Genomic DNA, 12115 nt, shown 5'->3' on the forward strand with positions numbered 1-12115 from the left:
ATTATACTAAACAAACTGACTCGAACTTGAAGAAGCCCAAGAGGGAGCATCAGGGGTAACTAGAGTTAGCCCCTTTGTAACGTGCAACACATTTCCATATTAGACCTCATGTCCACGTCACAAACAACAGTGAGAGGCAACCAGAGCCCTGGCACCAATACTCCAAGACCAGAAGAATGCCCTTGCACCTCCCAACAGGAGGCAGCTTCTTTGGAATACTTTTCTTCAAAAGTCTTCAATATCATACCGCATCTGGCCGCCCATTGGCATCCTTCAGCTCCAGGTACGGTTTTCTCTTCACTCGGTTCAGATCTTCGTGCAATCCGTCTAGAAGAAAGGCTAACAGCTCCTGAGAGTCTTGTTGTTGGTAGCCAGAAAACTGAGGGGCAAAACGTCCCACCTGAGTCTACAACAAAAGCAACCACATCAGAAGGCGTAAGTTATAAAGAACCAGTGAAGTCAGATAGGAAATTGTCATCAAAAATAACTTTGGGCTTCCCTGGTGGCACAGTGGTTAAGAATCCGCCTGCCAATGCAGGAGACAGGGCTTCGAGCCCTGGTCCAGGCAGATCCCACATGCCGCGGAGCAACTAAGCCCGTGCGCCACAACTCCTGAGCCTGCGCTCTAGAGCCCGAGAGCCACAACTACTGAGCACATGTGCCACAACTACTGAAGCCCGTGCGCCTAGAGCCCATGCGCTGCAACAAGAGAAGCCACAGCAATAAGCCCACGCACCACAACAAAGAGTAGCCCCCGCTCGCCACAACTAGAGAAAGCCCGCGTGCAGCAACGAAGACTCAACACAGCCAAAAATAAATAAAATAACTAAATAAATTTCTTTTTTAAATAAATAAATAAATAAATTTGCAGTCTGCTGGTACCGTAAGGGAGAACACCCTTGCTCCAGGTAGCCTGATTAACTCCTCAAGGGCCTAAAGGTCAGCAGTTCCTACCAGAGAGAAGAGGGCTAAGATCTGAAATCCAAGACAACTACAGACTTGGAACCCGGGCCACTACCCTAAGAGAGGAGTAAAGAGTGACTCCCTCAGTAGCCACATCTCCTAAGTACAGACACGAATCCCTCTCCAACCACCTTCTTTGGTTCAGAGTCTCCCTAAGAAGTTTACAAATGGTACCTGCATCAGCCAGAGGAATCCTCCTAGCCCTAAATAAGAGCACTGTACATAAGAGCCCTCCTAGCCCTAAGTAAGTGTCTGCCTTGTATTGCTCTACACTGCTGATCCTCAGAGTGCAGTGCCCAACTAGTGGCATTAGCATCATCTGAGAGCTTGACAGAAATGCACCTTCTCAGGCCCCACCCTAGACCTTCAGAAACAGAAACTCTGGGAATAGTAATTTGCATATATTTCCCAGGGATTAATGTGACCATGGGAATGAAAAGAATTTGTATTCAATTTCAATAAACAATCTAAGATTTTAATTTTCTCACTGAGCTTAGGTGCTATATTTTTTTTCCTCTGTGAATCAGATGCTTCATGAAGGCTCCTTGAACCAAACAGGATTTCCAGATTTCAACACATGGAGGCAAGGCACTTCCCCCTCAGCAGCGAAAAACATTCAGGGCAATGGAAGGTTGAGGTGCTCCAAGTGCCCAATGCAGTTCACCCATCTTCCCATCTTCCTAGCTGAGGGACCCAAGTGAGAACTGTCCCTCATACCAACATCCGACAATGTCAGCCCAATTCCTAACTTAGGGGACCCAACTCAAACCACAGTTGGTATACGTTCCAGCCTCAGAGAACCTGGGAGCACCCTTCAGATGATACTGGAAATTTGACTGAATTTTTATGGTCTGGCTTAGGGTGTCAACCATTTAAAGAATGCCACTGTAGGGACTTCCCTGATGCTCCAGTGGTTAAGACTTCACCTTCCAGTGTAGGCGGTGTGGGTTCGATCCTGGTCAGGGAGCTAAGATCCCACATGCCTCGCAGCCAAAAAACCAAAACATAAAACAGAAGCAATATTGTAACAAATTCAGTAGACTTTAAACATGGTCCACATCAAAAAAAACTTAAAGAAAAAAAAAAAAGAATGCCACTGTAGAATACAGCATTCTGAACAAGCAGCTTACAATACAAATGATTTATCTGAAGTATCCTCGGCCCAGAGGTGGGGGCTGAGTCACTTAAGTGTGTGCTAAATGACTGAACAGAAAAGAAGGATCTGATCACGTAGTGCTTTTAGTCTCGGAGCCCATCTTAATCCCAAAATGCAGTAAAGGAATGCTTCATTACAACACGAAACCACTCTCCCCAAAATAGGAAAAAGGAAGTATATACGTCAACCTACTTTGAACATGCGAGGTGCCACATGAGCATCCCTTCCAGACCACATCTGCTTAATGAGCTCTGCATAGGCCTCTGCAATTTCCCCTTTCATTCCCAGAGGGTTGTCCCTGTTGATTTCAGCCTCATACTCATCTTTGAGAAAGTAGTCGGTCAGTGGTGCAGTGTTGCTTAAGCACTGAAAGAGAACACGATCACAGCTTACACCACTTCTGGAGAGCACACAGAGACACAAGATAAACACAGTTCTAAACGACCAGTGAGGGTCACGCCAACAAAATGAAGTGCTCAGCAGATTCTCTGAAGGGCTCATAACAGTAAGGCACAGCCTCCCAGCGGCTGGTGGCCACATTGTGACTAGCCTCCCAGGGACACTGTTTTGGAGGGAGCTCACACTTACTGCCTAAGAATTGTTTCTGAGACAAGCTCTCTGAGGGCAAAAGCTGTATATCCCAAATGCCTGACACACAGTAATTTTCTATTCAGTGGAAGATAATAATTTTAAGATGATATTTTTTTTCATTGGAAGTGACTGCGACATTCCACTATTTCATGAGAAGACAAAATATAAGTAAGCCGAAGGCAAAATGCTTTACTAGAGCCAAAACACTCTGGGTGGGGAAAATCAGGATAATTAGAAAAAACAATAAATAATATTGTACCTGCGTATACTAATTTTAACTCCTTAAATTAAAAAATGAAGGTGGGTATTGGATTCTATCAAATGAGTTTTCCTACATCTATAGAGATGATCACATGGTTTTCTCCTTCATTCTGTTACTGTGTTAAAAGACTGATTAATTTTTCAGGTGTTAAACCAACCTGGTTTTCCTAGCACAGACCACACCTACTTGTTATGTGTTACCACTTTTATTTAGATATCATTGATTTTGATTTGCTAAAATTTTATCTACATTATTTGTGTCTACAGTTATGAGATACGATAGTCTAAAATTTTCTTTAGAAATTCCTTGTCATATTTTGGTATCAGAGTATCCTGCCTTGTAAAATGATTTGGGGTGCTGAAAGAAGATAGGCATGATTGGTATTTCTGCCTTAAATCTTTGAATACATTCACCAATTCACAAGAATTTTCTCTTTAACCACTGGGCAACCAATCAGTCATGCCATATAATAATGCCCCAATAAAAATTCTGGACACCAAAACTCAAGTGAGTTTTCATACCTGGCAATGCTCCATGCCTACTGTCACACATCAATGCCAGGAAAGTAAAGCATCCTGACTCCACTGGAAGAGGGCAACAGAAGCTCTGCACTGAGAACCCTCCTAGACTCTGCCCTACTCCCTTCTTAACCTTGCCTAATTTTAAATCTATATCCTTTCCCTATAACATACCATAACTGTGAGTATAATTACTTTTAAGTGAGTCTACAAGTCTTTCTAGCAAATTAACAAAACCGAGGGTGTAGGGAGCCCCAAATTTGCCGCTGGTGTCAGAAGTGAAGGCAGTACTAAGGACTGTGCCCTCCTAACTTTGTAGTTGGACCCTAACTCCAGCCCATGCCCAAAACAGTACCATCACATAGTATGTGCCCAAAAAATATTTGATGGATGAATAAATGAGGTTTCAAAGGGAGGATTTTAGGATTTTCTCCAAGCAGGGGCATGAGGTGAGATGGCTCACTGGTGAAAAGATGGTCAACTTCAAGCAGGAATAATCTGGCTTAGTACCAGCTGCTGTGAGTTCTCATCCCATTAGAGACCAACCAGGCAAGTATTCCAGTACTTTCTGAGATCATTCCCCAATGGTCAACAAAATTCAACATACTTTTACTGTAAAATCAAACCTAGAACTGATTAAGAAGACATTTTGAGGCCAGGAACACTGACGAGGCCATTCTGTACTACCCAGTGGGACGTGCCTTGGCAGGGATCCCTGAAGTACTAACAGAGGGTCGTTAGGGACCCCTGGGAGAAGATCCTCCCAACACCTTAGAGGCCACTCCCACCTGAGCCTCAAGTACTGTGAAGACACAGTGTTATTGAGATGGCAGCTCTGCCCTCTACCTGTAAGGCGGAGTTCATGAAGCAGGTGTTTCCCAGGTTTCCAAGTCCACAGAGCCCAGGTTGTACATGAGTTGATGGGGACTCCTGACAATTATACGAAGCACAGAAGCCAGATCCACTGGAAAACATAACCCACATCAGCAATAAAAGTGAGTGCTGTTCACATGCCCTCAGGATGCCTTTTGGGGCTCTGCCGGGGCCTCTAGAATTCTCACTTGATAATAACCCCGTGAGACAAGGTCTCTTTACTCCCCTCCCCAGCCCTCCAGCCCCCCCAACCCCCTGTCTTGATTTGACATGACAACGGGTGGTGAGCACATCCTTAAGGGGAGAAATGCTGTTTGAATCCTCTGCTCTCAGGCTTTGGCAAATGCTAATTTTGTATCCCTCCAGAAGGCTAACTGCCAGGTGACTTCGGGGAAGAACACTGGTTATCAAGATCAAAGCTTGCACCTGCCGCCACCCACCAGGCCACACTCAGTCTTGACTGTGCCTGAGTGTGCAGGCACTCTCTCTCTCTCCTGACCTTCCTCTTCCACCCTGTCTGTGCTATGTGGCAGGTGCTCCTGAAACTCTCGGAGAAAGGATCACAGCCATGCGGAGGGGAAACAGGCAGGGTCCTCCCACAGCCAACAATCATCCCCACGTAGCTATTCTGCCAGACAACCAGCCCATTCCTTCACAGACAAATGCAGTGACCTCCATGACCACCAACTGACAGGCTGTAGGGAAAACACCAGCTCGCAGGAAGAAAAGCAATGTACATCAGAACTAGGAGGCACAATTTACTGTGGGTATGAAATGGAGCAAGAAACCACATGCAGCATGTTCCCATGGGGAGCCCTAATCCCACTATGCTTAGTGTAGCAGCAGAGGAGCTGTCCAGGTACGGCCTGGGAAAGGACTCAGCGGGAAAGGAAGCAAAGTGAAAGGACCTGCTCTTACCCCCTGCTGACACCGGAACTGTGCATCCCAGAGGTGTTAGTGCTATCACCATTTGAAATGGGAGAGGCAGATACTGAGGAATAGGGACTTGCTGATGATGTTGGAGAGGTAGTAAAATTTCTGCTAGGCGCAGTGCTTGATCTGGGAGAGAGAAGCAGAAACAATGCTACTGATATTTTGCAAAAAGCAAGCCCTACTTAATGCCTTAGGTCTCTTCTCAAGAAATAAATGTTCTCTGTATTCAGTTATTTAAAATTAATTGCAAAAAGCCCATTTTCATGCTAATTCAAGACAAATTTTATTTAAGTGAGAGTAAAGAAATTAATTGATCTTCCTGTCTCATTCATCCACATGGTCATATACTGAATCTTTCAGGAGGATAAAACACAAGGTTGATCTTCAGGGCATCCTAGTTTGATTTACAAATGATAAGCTTCCCTACATTTTAAGAGTTACCAGTGAAAGACAAAGAAAAATGGTAAAGAGATGAATTTCCTCCGAAGTACTTGACCCAGATTAAACAGGTGGCTATAAGTATAACAGAATAGGAAAATGGCGATTTAGTTTCACTGTGCTATTTGAGGAAATTCCTTTTGTTTCCTTAAATTTACCAAATGTGAATAACCTTTGTTTCAAACTCATGTTTCAATATTTTTCACAGCATCTTATTTTAGATTTATTCCTACTTTCACACTAATTAATTCAAGGGCTAATTGCCCCAAATCTTAAATTGATATCAAACGGGACTTCCCTGTCGGTGCAGTGGTTAAGACCCCACGCTTCCACTGCAGGGGGCACGGGTTCGATCCCTGGTTGGGGAACTAAGATCCCACATGCCGCATGGTGCGGCCCCCCCCCAAAAAAAACCTGATATCAATTTTATCAAATTTTCTACTAAAATTCATACAGGCACATGCAGAAGAAAGTGAGTTGTCTGCATTGTTTCAAATATGTACAACTGTGATTTTCCTTCTAGATTTGGGGTTATTTTTAGAATACAGAAAATAATTAAGATGCATTGTCCCTGCAGAGTGCCCAACCTCATGTGATCTGATGTCAACCAGGGTTCCCCTTGAGAAGACAGTGGGACGTGGCAACAAAGATGAGTGATCCTGTACCCACACTGTAGGCAGATGTCAGGGAACTATCCAGGGGCCTAATTGGGCGTCAGGAACTGAGTTCTGCTTCACATTCTGTGGTCACAGCAAGGGAAGGGGAAAGAGGGCTCCCCAGCCTCTCACCCACCCATAAGGAAACGCACCTTCTCCAATCCTGAAGAGCATCTGCTTCACTGAGCCTCATCTCGGCTGCAAAGGAGTCCAAGAACTCAGGCAGCTCCTTAAGTAAGGCTTGTCAGAGCCAAGGGCACTCTCTTCTGCCACACAGGTGACTTAAGCATACACTTGAGGCCTGTCCACTGTGATGCCGGTATGCCCAGCCTCCTATGCAGGCAGGAAAGTCACTACCCAAGACTGGTCTGATATGGCAGACCCAGTTATCTCAGGTCTGGAGATACTACAAGATAGTGAAATTAAATTTCTGACATACAGAACCTCAAGGCACATGGCTTAACACTCCCCTTACTAGTAACTGTTCACTGGTAACTTATTTTATTCCCTGAACTTAAAAGGGCAAAAATCCATATAAAGCCACTACAAATATCCAAGACCTATCAACTTCTTAAACAGACAACATTCTGGTTGAAATGAAAGAGAACAGGGAATTCCCTGTGGCCCAATGGTTAGCACTCTGCACCTTCACTGCCAAGGGCATGGGTTTGATCCCTGGTCAGCAAATTGGGATCCTGCAGGCCGCATGGAGTGGCCAAAAAAATAAATTAATTTAAAAAAACAAAGAAAATAAAAAAGAAAAATTTTATTTGACATTCGTTTAAAATGTTCTAGAAAATACTGCCAGTAGTTTAGAGTAAATTCGGTCAAAAAGAAATCCAACATTGATTACATAAGGATATTTTTTATATGCTTGAAAACTTATATAATACAAAGTTTTTGTTTGTTTTTTTACTCTACCTTTGACAGACAAATCAAAAAGCAAGACCTCTGTGCAGAAGTGACTTGTATCTGAGAAACGCTTGGGCATTGGTCACTTGTCACCAGGCAACTTCAGAGCACACCCTAGGGCACTGCAAGCCAGGAAGTAGGCAACGGTAGGAAATGCCTGACGTGAAGCAAGACCTCACTCTCAAATGTGACCGAGTCTCATGCAACAAACTTTCTGAAAACAGAGGCTACATCTCCAAATAAGGATCCCACTGCTCCTAAAAGATACTGTGGTTAAGCCTCTGGTCTCCTGGCACCTTTCTACTGAGATATTTCCTGATCCTAGGCATGTCCGGTCATTATCATCACAACGAAAACATGCCCTGACCTATGGCTGAGGCTCTGTAACATATTCATGCCTGCCCTCCTTGCTCCATTGCTCTCTGCTTGCCTCTCAGATGTTCTCCAGGACAAATGCCACTCTGAGGATGAGTCCACTCTTTAAGCCCACCCTCTGACCTCAGGTATTCAGAGGCCAGCATCTGGCATTATCATTAAGACAACAATCAACTCTTAGCCAGAATCCTCACTGCTTTCACAACATCCTAAGCTGTGATCTCCCCCTCCACCAACAGTGTTAACCCTCATATGCATGCAACTCAAATCTCTATTTCAGAAACACTGGCTTCTTCCAGCTCTGGGCAAGCAGCCTTTAAAGGGGACTGTGGTGCAGAGTTAACTGGGCCTTATAGACATCAGGCAAGTAAAGTTAGAGAGAATTAAAGAGTTTTAGAGAGGGGCTTCCCTGGTGGCTCAGTGGTTGAGAATCCGCCTGCCAATGCAGGGGACGCGGGTTCGAGCCCTGGTCCAGGAAGATCTCACATGCCATGGAGCAACTAAGCCCGTGCGCCACAAATACTGAGCCTGAGCTCTAGAGCTCCCGTGCCACAACTACTGAAGCCCACACGCCTAGAGCCCGTGCTCCACAACAAGGGAAGCCACCGCAATGCGAAGCCGGTGCACCACAACAAACAGTAGCCCCTGCACCGCAACAAAGAGTAGCCCCCACTCACCACAACTAGAGAAAGCCCGTGTGCAACAACGAAGACCCAACGAAGCCAAAATTAAATAAATAAAGTTATAAAATAAAATAAAGAGTTCGAGAAACAGAAAAAATGGGGCCAGATCAATACAGAACCTTGGAAGCACTAACACAGAGGTTGGAGCAATCCACAGGAAGGAAAAAAACATCTGAAGATGCTCAGAGTTTACCAGGTGGCTCTCACTAGTGAATAAAGGAGCTGAATGAAAACAATTTCATTATGCTGTTCTCCTGTCAGGATATATGTAAAATTGATTCTACAAGTGGATTTAAAAAAAAAAAGGATTAAGCCAATCATTGTCTTTCCCTGGATGACATACTCACTTGATGTACTTTCCCATTCCCTCAATTTTATCCTGTGTCGTCTCTGACAGACAACGTACTACTGAACAGGTCTGGTTTAAAAAGAAAAAAAAAAAGTCTGATTTGAGAGCTTGTCTTTTTTTTTTTTTTTTTTTGCGGTACACGGGCCTCTCACTGTTGTGGCCTTCTCCCGTTGCGGAGCACAGGCTCCGGACGTGCAGGCTCAGCGGCCATGGCTCACGGGCCCAGCCGCTCCACGGCATGTGGGATCTTCCTGGACCAGGGCACGAACCCGTGTCCCCTGCATCAGGAGGCGGACTCTCAACCACTGCGCCACCAGGGAAGCCCAAGAGAGCTTGTCTTTTTAACGAGTTGAACCCATCTACAGTTATTCTAATTACTGTTATAGCTGGACTTAATTCAATCTCCCTTGTTTTCTAAAAACCATATTTTTCAGTTGTTTTTTCCCTTCCTTCTTGCCTTCCACCTGAGTTTCCCTTTTTTATTTTATTTTATTCATGTATTTTATTTTTAATTTTTTGATTTATTTGCTTTTATTTTTGGCTGTGTTGGGTCTTTGTTGTAGCACAGAAGGAAAACCACATTCACAGATAGACAAAATGAAAAGCCAGAGGACTCTGTACCAGATGAAGGAACAAGATAAAACCGTAGAAAAACAACTAAATGAAGTGGAGCTAGGCAACTTTCCAGAAAAAGAATTCAGAATAATGATAGTGAAGATGATCCAGAACCTTGGAAAAAGAACAGAGGCAAAGATCGAGAAGATGCAAGAAATGTTTAAGAAAGATCTAAAAGGATTAATGAACAAACCAACAGAGATGAACATTACAATAACTGAAATGAAATATACACTAGAAGGAATCAACAGCAGAATAACTAAGGCAGAATAACGGATAAGTGACCTGGAAGACAGAATGGTGGAATTCACTGCCACAGAACAGAATAAAGAAAAAAGAATGAAAAGAAATGAAGACAGCCTAAGAGACCTCTAGGACAACATTAAATGCAACAACATTCGCATTATAGGGGTCCAGGAAGGAGAAGAGAAAGAGAAAGGACCAGAGAAAATATTTGAAGAGATTATAGTCTAAAACTTCCCTAACATGGGAAAGGAAATAGCCACCCAAGTCCAGGAAGCGCAGAGAGTCCCAGGCAGGATAAACCCAAGGAGAAACACGCCAAGACACATAGTAATCAAATTGACAAAAATTAAAGAAAAATTACTGAAAGCAACAAGGGAAAAATGACAAATAACATACAAGGGAACTCCCATAAGGTTAACAGCTGATTTCTCAGCAGAAACTCTACAAGCCAGAAGGGAATGGCATGATATATTTAAAGTGATGAAAGGGAAGAACCTACGACCGATTACTCCACCCGGCAAGGATCTCATTCAGATTCGATGGAGAAATCAAAAGCTTTACAGACAAGCAAAAGCTAAGAGAATTCAGCACCACCAAACCAGCTCTACAACAAATGATAAAGGAATTTCTCTAAGTGGGAAACACAAGAGAAGAAAAGGACCTACAAAAATAAGCCCATAACAATTAAGAAAATGGTAAGGGGCTTCCCTGGTGGCACAGTGGTTAAGAATCCGCCTGCCAATGCAGGGGACACGGGTTCGAGCCCTGGTCCGGGAAGATCCCACATGCTGTGGAGTACCTGGGCCTGTGTGCCACAACTACTGAGCCTGTGCTCTAGAACCCGCAAGCCACAACTACTGAGCCCATGAGCCACAACTACAGAGCCTGTGAGCCACAACTACTGAGCCCACAAACCACAACTACTGAGCCCGCACACCTAGAGCCCATGCTTCGCAACGAAGAGTAGTCCCCGCTTGCCGCAACTAGAGAAAGCCCGTGCGCCGCAACGAAGACCCAAAGTAGCAAAAATTAAATTAAATAAATAAATAAAATACCATTTTTTTAAAAAAAGAAAGAAAATGGTAATAGGAGCATATATATCAATAATTACCTTAAATGTGAATGGATTAAATGCTACAACCAAAAGACACAGGCTTGCTGAATGGATACAAAAACAAGACCCATATATATGCTGTCTGCAAGGGACCCACTTCAGACCTAGGGACACATAAAGACTGAAAGCGAGGGGATGGAAAAAGATATTCCATGCAAATGTAAATCAAAAGAAAGCTGGAGCAGCAATACTCATATCAGATAAAATAGACTTTAAAATAAAGAATGTTACAAGAGACAAGGAAGAACACTACATAATGATCAAGGGATCAATCCAAGAAGAAGATATAACAATTATAAATATATATGCACCCAACATAGGAGCACTTCAATACATAAGGCAACTGCTAACAGCTATGAAAGATGAAATCAACAGTAACACAATAATAGTGGGGGACTTTAACACCTCACTTACACCAATGAACAGATCATCTACACATAAAATTAATAAGGAAACACAAGCTTTAAATGACACAATAGACCAGATAGATTTAATTGATATTTATAGGATATTCCATCCAAAAACAGCAGATTACACTTTTTTTTAAAATTTAAGACTTTTCGTTTTTTTTTAATAAATTTATTTAGTTATTTAGTTATTTAGTTATTTTTAGCTGTGTTGGGTTCTTCATTGCTCTGCATGGGCTTTCTCTAGTTGCAGTGAGCGGGGGCTTCTCATTGTGGGGGGTTCTCTTGTTGCGGAGTATGGGCTCCAGGTGCGCATGTTCATTAGTTGTGGCACATGGGCTCAGTAGCTCTGGCTCGTAAGCTCTAGAGCACAGGCTCAATAGCTGTGGTACACTGGTTTAGTTGCTCTGCAGCATGTGGGATCTTCCCAGACCAGAGCTCAAACCAGTGTCCTCTGCACTGGCAGGCAGATTCTTAACCACTGCGCCACCAGGGAAGTCCTACACTTTCTTCTCAAGTGCGCACAGAACATTCTCCAGGATAGATCATATACTGGGTCACAAATCAAGCCTTGGTAAATTTAAGAAAACTAAAATCATATCAAGCATCTTTTCCGACCACACCGCTATGAGCTTAGAAACAAATTACAGGGATAAAAACATAAAAAACACAAAGACATGGAGGCTAAACAATACATTACTAAATAACCAAGAGATCACTGAAGAAATCAAAGAGGAAATAAAAAAATACCTAGAGACAAATGACAATGAAAACACGACGATCCAAAACCTATGGGATGCAGCAAAAGCAGTTCTAAGAGGGAAGTTTATAGCAATACAAGCCTACCTCAAGAAACAAGAAAAATCCCAAATAAACAGTCTAAACTTACATCTAAAGGAACTAGAGAAAGAAGAACAAACAAAACCCAAAGTTAGTAGAAGGAAAGAAATCATAAAGATCAGAGCAGAAATAAATGAAATAGAAACAAAGAAAACAATAGCAAAGATCAATAAAACTAAAAGCT

At 43.2% G+C, this 12115-nt stretch overlaps 1 protein-coding gene across 8 annotated transcripts in view; it reads right to left on the reverse strand.

Moving 5' to 3' along the window:
* USP4 (ubiquitin specific peptidase 4) overlaps positions 1–12115 on the reverse strand; it is a 49390-nt gene that overhangs the window by 17548 nt on the left and 19727 nt on the right. For 6 of the 8 annotated variants that reach the window (XR_003796533.1, XR_003796534.1, XR_003796535.1 and 3 more), the window contains exons 7-10: positions 5282–5422; positions 4337–4454; positions 2312–2485; positions 248–406 (exon numbers count right to left, since the gene is read on the reverse strand). Coding sequence is in view for 5 of the 8 variants with exons in the window: in XM_029241661.1 (XP_029097494.1) it covers positions 248–406; positions 2312–2485; positions 4337–4454; positions 5282–5422 (592 nt within the window). In the remaining 3 variants the exon portion in view is untranslated. Of the gene's footprint in view, positions 1–247; positions 407–2311; positions 2486–4336; positions 4455–5281; positions 5423–6542; positions 8199–12115 lie in introns of those variants that run through there. The other 2 variants (XM_029241666.1, XM_029241662.1) reach the window with 2 other exon arrangements.

Source organism: Monodon monoceros, unplaced genomic scaffold (genome assembly GCF_005190385.1).
Source record: "Monodon monoceros isolate NGI ecotype Baffin Bay Population unplaced genomic scaffold, NGI_Narwhal_1 Super_Scaffold_3, whole genome shotgun sequence".
NCBI classification, from domain to species: domain Eukaryota; kingdom Metazoa; phylum Chordata; class Mammalia; order Artiodactyla; family Monodontidae; genus Monodon; species Monodon monoceros.